This window comes from Alligator sinensis, unplaced genomic scaffold, assembly GCF_000455745.1.
Source record: "Alligator sinensis unplaced genomic scaffold, ASM45574v1 scaffold684_1, whole genome shotgun sequence".
Taxonomy (NCBI): domain Eukaryota; kingdom Metazoa; phylum Chordata; order Crocodylia; family Alligatoridae; genus Alligator; species Alligator sinensis.
The window spans coordinates 511,088-518,364 of record NW_005842681.1 but is presented as its reverse complement, the minus strand read 5'-3'; the positions used below and the strand labels follow the sequence as shown (position 1 = coordinate 518,364).

The window sequence follows — 7,277 nt, the reverse complement described above, 5'->3', positions numbered from 1 at the left end:
GTGGTAGATGGGTCGGTTTTGACCTGGAAGGGTGTGGGCAGTGGGGTCTCGCAGGGCTTGGTCCTTGGCCCGATACTCTTTAATGTCTTCATCAGTGACTTGGACGAGGGAGTGAAATGTACTCTGTCCAAGTTTGCAGATGACACAAAGCTATGGGGAGATGTGGACACGCCGGAGGGCAGGGAACAGCTGCAAGCAGATCTGGACAGGTTGGACAAGTGGGCAGAAAACAACAGAATGCAGTTCAACAAGGAGAAATGCAAAGTGCTGCACCTAGGGAGGAAAAATGTCCAGCACACCTACAGCCTAGGGAATGACCTGCTGGGTGGCACGGAAGTGGAAAGGGATCTTGGAGTCCTAGTGGACTCCAAGATGAACATGAGTCGTCAGTGTGACGAAGCCATCAGAAAAGCCAATGGCACTTTATCGTGCATCAGCAGATGCATGACGAATAGGTCCAAGGAGGTGATACTTCCCCTCTATCGGGCGCTGGTCAGACCGCAGTTGGAGTACTGCGTGCAATTCTGGGCGCCGCACTTCAAGAGGGATGCGGATAACCTGGAGAGAGTCCAGAGAAGGGCCACTTGTATGGTTAAGGGCCTACAGACCAAGCCCTACGAGGAGAGACTAGAGAAACTGGATCTATTCAGCCTCCGCAAGATAAGGTTGAGAGGCGACCTTGTGGCTGCCTATAAGTTCATCACGGGGGCACAGAAGGGAATTGGTGAGTATTTATTCACCAAGGCGCCCCCGGGGGTTACAAGAAATAATGGCCACAAGCTAGCAGAGAGCAGATTTAGATTGGACATTAGGAAGAACTTCTTCACAGTTAGAGTGGCCAGGGTCTGGAACGGGCTCCCAAGGGAGGTGGTGCTCTCCCCTACCCTGGGGGTCTTCAAGAGGAGGTTAGATGAGTATCTAGCTGGGGTCATCTAGACCCAGCCCTCTTTCCTGCTTATGCAGGGGGTTGGACTCGATGATCTATTGAGGTCCCTTCCGACCCTAACATCTATGAATTTATGTCTTCAGATATTTAATGGTGGCATCTTCTGTTGCAGGATAAATACAGAACCCTTGATTCAGATCTTTTAAGACATCTTCAGAACATCCGCTTCTTTCTTTTAAAAAAGGCTTCTTCAGTTTACTTTTAGGCCCTCTTTTATATGGGGCTGGTTATAATACTGTTGTCCTTTTATTGATTAAAAATGGAATTCAGTTTTGTTGTATAGACCAAATTTAACTGAATTTCATAACAGTGCCATGGAACCAGGTCCTTAACTCACTTATATTTGTAGCACACTCTTTGGAGTGGAGAACAGGCTGACAAACTCATAAAGCTTTTCCAGGCTTCCTTTTCTTCTGCGCTGGACCTTTAAAGAAAGAAAAGTAATATAAAAAAACAAAAATCTCTCTCAGTTTTCTTTAAACAGAAAAAAAGTTAAATAAAATATTTCTCTTCTGAGTCTGCAGCTTGTTTTGTGACAAACAACTTCTGTGTAGGATTGGGCCCCTAATTTGTTTTTTAAATCCTAGGATATGATTTCCTCTATAAAGGAACCCTATCAACTTAACCTGCATTTTTGCGAAATATTTTGCCTCATGGTAAAATAGCACCTGCTAGTTTAGAGAAAACATTATTCAGAATATTTTCAGCTTATTTGTGTTGTGCCCTTGACAGCCCTTTCTAGTGTCAGTTTTAGTGTTCTCCCAGCAGTCAGCCATTCTGTCCTGTTTATAGACCTTTCACATAGCAACAAGGGATAAAGCAGGTAGCTCACTGGAAATTCAACAAGAGTCTAACTTTACCCCGTCCCTTTAAAATGTTAAAGGTCCAGTATATGTGGAACCCTTTTGTCATCCTGGAACTGCATTTTATTTTGTTACCAAATGAGTGACAGATTTTTTTAAATGATCACCAGCCTATAAAAAACATTTTTCTTTCCTTCTCTTATAGCCCACAAGACGATCAGCAAGATTGTCAGCTGTAAGTATTTTATAAGAGTTGTTGGTGTCTGCTTTCCTAGACGCATGCTTTCGTATCCCAGACTGATGAGATTGTCACTTTATTGCTTCAGATCTTATTCTTAAAAGAGCATTAAGCACGTCTGAAGGAAGCATGTTTGTTTGCAGTTGGTTTTATTAAAATTAACTCCTGAACAGATCTATGTCCCACTTCTCTCACTAATATGTTGTTGCCTGCACCACTGACTCAGCACTCCTGTTAGCTGTATCTCCTGACAGATGCTGGTTGAAGAAATTAACATTCCTCTTTTAGAGGAGGGAACAGTCCAGCATAGCTTGATTTGATGTCTCTGAATAGTTTGGGATGCGGGTCAGGTTTGGCCTTTTTTCAATGTGGATGGAAGGATAGGTGGGAACTAAGTCTCCTTTTATTCCTTTTCTAGTAAAGTTGTTTATGGTGTGTGTGTGTGTGTGTGTGTGTGTGTGTGTGTGTGTGTGTGTGTGAGCGAGCTCTCTCAGAAAAAATAAACTCACTTCATGAGGAGTGGAGAGGAAGAACGTCCCAGAGTTCTAGTGATGTTGCAAAAGGTAGGCCAAGATCTTTCCTTCAAGATAGTGACAGCAAGCAGGGTTTATGATGTCCCACTCCATACTCCCTGCTTGGAATTTAAAATGAACCCCACATTAGATTGATTCCTTGACCTGGTTAGCCTATGATGATGCATGTTATAATAAAGCCTAAGACTGGGTGAAATATATCTACACAGTGAGATTCTCCCTAGTTTTAAAAGTTTCACGCCATTGACTAGGAACTAAGGAAAGGTGGGAGTGGAAGTGTGGTGGTAAATTATCTAACACATTGTATATTGTGTAACTGAACATGTTTTATAGAAACCTGCTCCACCAAAACCTGAACCCAAACCAAGGAAAACCACTAAGGTAAAATTCCTCTAACTTAAATTGCTAACTTCTTTGCTTAAAATTTAACTTAAATTGCTATAACTAAGTAACCATGTACTTTTTCTCCTTTGCATTGTAAGATTCATTTTACCATTTTTAAGTATTCATGGTTTATTTCTGAAGCAACCACAATTTCTTTTCTTAAAACTAAAAAAAGAAAGACCCTCCTTCTCATCCCATGACATCTGTTCTAGTTAAAATAGAGGGATGTCCCCTTATATGCACACAGAAAGGGCTTTTGCTCCTTAAAGATGGAGCTCACTTGTCTTGGAGGTGGCAGAGTTGATCAGGATAGATTCACTTTCAAACTAGGGCCTAAAAAGTCCCACAATAACATGTCACTTTGTGCTAATCTCTTTGCTTGACTAAATGAAGAGGACTCCATGCAGTAATGAGAAGCTCTTATCCATGATTTCTTATGTAAATGCAGCCATCACTAAGACTGTAAGATTTTAAATAAAGGTGAAATTAAAGATGTATTTAAATTGGGTGGTTTTGTTTTTCTACGCCAAACTAGAATTGAAATGAAAATCCTTCCCCAGTAAGTCACTTATTTTAGATACTACTTAGAGAAATCCTAGAAAGGTATTTTTTTTTTTAAAAAGCATAGATTAATGTTGGACCAGGGAAAATGCAAAAAAATCACAACTATTATACCAGAGAGAACAAAACTTGCTTTAACATTCCTTACTGTGCACCTTTGATTCTTAAAGGGGTCTCTTTACTTGAACTGAATATTGTAATTTTTTTTCAAGTGTGGGTTTGTAATTCTGTGGTTTGGAACATTTTTGGGTCTGCACTATCAACTGAAATTGCTAACAGAGTACCATTCATTTTATCCTGTCTTTTCCACATGTGATTGTTATAGAATGTGGAAAAGGGAGTAATTTATAGTGAGGAGGGGAGAGGTTTATTTAAAAAGAATGGGGTAGGTTTTTATAATGTTCATTGCATGTAATGGCAATGGGTTTGACATTATGGCTTCAGTATGCGTCAGTCACAAGACAGGCATATATTTGAGGCCTATATCAGGAATTTGGGGTTAATAAAAAATTAATAAGCTCCTTTATAACCAAACCGTAAAATTAGGAACTGGTTTAGCATATGCCTGTATAGATTTGTGAAACTTTTAAAGGAAAAACAATTAAGTTTATATTTTGGATGAACTAAGACTCGTATGTAATGTTATATTGTAAGTAACTTCATATATTTCTAGTGTTCAAAGATAGCACATGTGCAGAGCTGCAGACTTAAATTCTTTGATTTGTTTTTATTTGAAAACTATTTTACATGGAATATTTGCACTCCAAGTAAAAAATTAAAAATAGAATGCAGTACTTTTCTTGATAAAAGGAAGCTTGACCCTAATATCCCAGTTGAAGCTGACAGCAGTAGTTATCAGTTTGGGTCAAGGAGGTTGGAGCAAAGGGAAGGATGGAAAAATCTTCTAAAAATGTTAAACCAGGACTAATTTAAATATCCAGTGACAAATGCAAAACAAACTTATGCAAACCCATGGATGGTGCATGTCCTTGTTCATTCTTGTTTCCTTTACGGGCAATATATTGAGGGGGAGGTTTCAAGTCAGTTCTACCAAAGTAAAATATGTTAATGCCTGTAAATTGAGAGCAAATTAGAGAGCAGGATCTACTCAGTTAAATTTGTTTGTGATGTCAGCAATTGCAGCTGCAGTTATGGTTAACAGTGCTCTGAGCTGCTTTTAGAGAGGTGGCTGGAATTCTGTTTAGTTCATCAGATATGCTTTGGTCCTATTTTAATATTTAGTTTATAGGGACATTCACAGAAAATGTAGGATTCTTGCTACTGATGCACACTATTTCCATGTTTTTGATCCTTTGTCAGAAGGAACCTGGGACAAAGGCTAACAAAGGTGCTAAAGGGAAGAAGGATGAAAAGCAAGAAGCTGCAAAGGAAGGTACTACACCATCTGAAAATGGTGAAAATAAAGCTGAAGAGGTACTTTCCCCACACACCTTCCACTGGTTGAATCAGTGTTTTTTAATTATTCAATCTTTCAGCCATTGATAGCATGTTCATAATGTTTCTTTTTATTGCCCATAATGTTATTACAGATTCGCATCTCTCGCTCAACTGTTAGTGTTTCAACATCCAGAGGTGCCCCACCCAGCACACTGTCAGTAAAAGGGCAGATTGAAACAGTGAAAGTTAAGGGTACGGTAGAGCTTTCTGCATGTGTGCAGTGAATAGAAACAGATAGTTGTGTGGTGCTTTTCATTATGAACAATGGAAGCTGACAGGTAAGGCTTCTATGGCTTTTGAAAAGCTGGGACCAATAACTGAAGAAAAGTGTGTGTATGTACCTGTTTTGTATGTGTGAACGTAACACTGAAATAGATTTGACATTGAGCTGTTGAAAATAATGCATCAAAGCAGAAAGTGCTAGTGTGGGTTTTTTATATGCATAATGATAATTTACTATAGTAATTATGTTCTTTTTTTTTTCCTTTCACAGGCACAGAAAACTGAAACTCTAGGTGACAAGAGCGAATGAATTATCATGAAAATTTTGGGTTGATTTTATGTACCTCTTGGACAACTTTTAAAAGATATTTTTATCAAGTATTTTGTAAATGCTAATTTTTTTAGGACTATGATAGTTGACACATTAAACTATATATGAACATTTCCCTTCTCATAACCATGCTTTTAGAAATTTCCATTGTTGGCAAGTAATATAAATATCAATTTAGCATTGGAAGGTGTGTAAAACTGGATCAGCATTCCATACACTTGCTTTGAGAAATTAAGTCTTGTGCATATGGTGGTGTTTTTACTGTGCGTATTTGAATTTTTCATGCTGTTTTTCTAGAGCAATAATCAGTGGTGCTTTTGTACTTAAGGTTTATGTGATTTTAATGAAACATGGATAGATGTGGCCACCTGCTGACTATTTTGGGTTCTTTTAATGGATTAAAATAAAAGGTCTCCTTGCCTGCAAAACTATGGCCTCCTAATGTTTTCTCTAAATCTAGAATGCCTTACTCATATTTTAACTGTTGTGAGGAAGACCGAGTGGTTTAGCAGCTATTGTGATCTGCATGCATTATATTTGTTTTTTTTGCTGGCCGTTGATGAACAATGTATTTAAATGTCCACATATGAGCAGGGGGTCAAGATTTTTTGTGGTCCATTTATTAATGGGCTTACGAATACACCGTTTCATGTTCAGATTTATTACCATGAGCAAATAGATTTTGTGTTACTGTACCAGTTTGATGTAGAGATACCAAAACAGAATGAATTGCTTGATTGCTACAGAAGTACAGTAACTGGGAGGCATTCTGGAGCATTTTGGCTTCTCCCCTGCCTGCCCCTTTCATCTAATAGAGCAGATTTTAATGTTAACATCTTATTACATGTGACCCCTGTTTCTAGCTGCAGTCTCACATTTAATATACTATAAAAATTGCTGTTCTGCCTCAGCAGAGGACAGTTGTTAATATATTGAAATTGCTGTTAAACAGCACTATATTTGGTACCTGTTAGAGATGGAACAATGAAAGTATTTTTGAAGTGATTGTGATGCTGGTAAATTAGCTAATGATTTTTAGTACTATACATTACACCTTTTCAGCTCATTATAAACACCTTAGATAATTTTCTCCTTCAAACCCTCTTCTCCTGGGACTCTGGTATTTCTATTGTTGTTTGTGGAGGTGGGGTGGGGGGGAGAAAGAAATGTTCCCTGTTCTTCAGTACAATTGATTTGTATTGCTCAAGTGGTGGCCGTTATGTCTGGGGTTACTTTTGCTTGTTTCAGTCAATAAACAAATGACTGTATTGCCTGACCCTAGTGTTTTATTTATTATTTGGAAAGAGATAGCTAGTAGCTTGCTTTTAATTAAAAAAAACAAAAACCTCTCTCTTTCCCCATTTCAACATACTTTTTGTTCAGCTGCTTTCTTGCATGAGCATGGTAGTAACACACAAGGCCCCAGTCAGAAACAGGGTTTTTATTGTGATAGCCACAGTACAGTAACATAGGAGGAAGATGCCTCTGCCTGAAAAGCTGCAGTCTGGGAACCTGGTTGGGAATAAGAGTGAATGTACGTGCATGTGTTGTTGATGGTGGTACAGGATAGTGGGGACAAAATGTATGTTTTTGTCTGTCCCCCTCCCCCCCAGTCTCAAATGGCATCTCTCAAGCAACAGGCTACTTAGGTCCATTTTTGCCAAAGTATGTGGCCTTTAACACTCAGATGCAAGCTGTGCCTCATCAATACAGATCACATCATCATTGGACCAAATAACGTGGATTGTAACAGCCCAGTTTTATTCACCTGCACTTCTACCAATGTCATATATTCAATCTC

The 7,277-nt window shown here is 38.8% G+C and overlaps 1 protein-coding gene across 2 annotated transcripts in view; it reads left to right on the top strand.

The window, feature by feature from the left end:
- HMGN3 (high mobility group nucleosomal binding domain 3) overlaps positions 1 to 6,744 on the top strand; it is a 26,218-nt gene extending 19,474 nt beyond the window's left edge. The window contains exons 3-7 of one of the 2 annotated variants that reach the window (XM_014524850.2): positions 1,955 to 1,984; positions 2,854 to 2,901; positions 4,786 to 4,899; positions 5,016 to 5,115; positions 5,417 to 6,744. In XM_014524850.2, coding sequence (XP_014380336.1) covers positions 1,955 to 1,984; positions 2,854 to 2,901; positions 4,786 to 4,899; positions 5,016 to 5,115; positions 5,417 to 5,430 — 306 coding nt within the window. In that variant the 3' untranslated portion in view covers positions 5,431 to 6,744. The other variant, XM_025215871.1, reaches the window with a different exon arrangement.
- Positions 6,745 to 7,277: the final 533 nt, after the last annotated feature.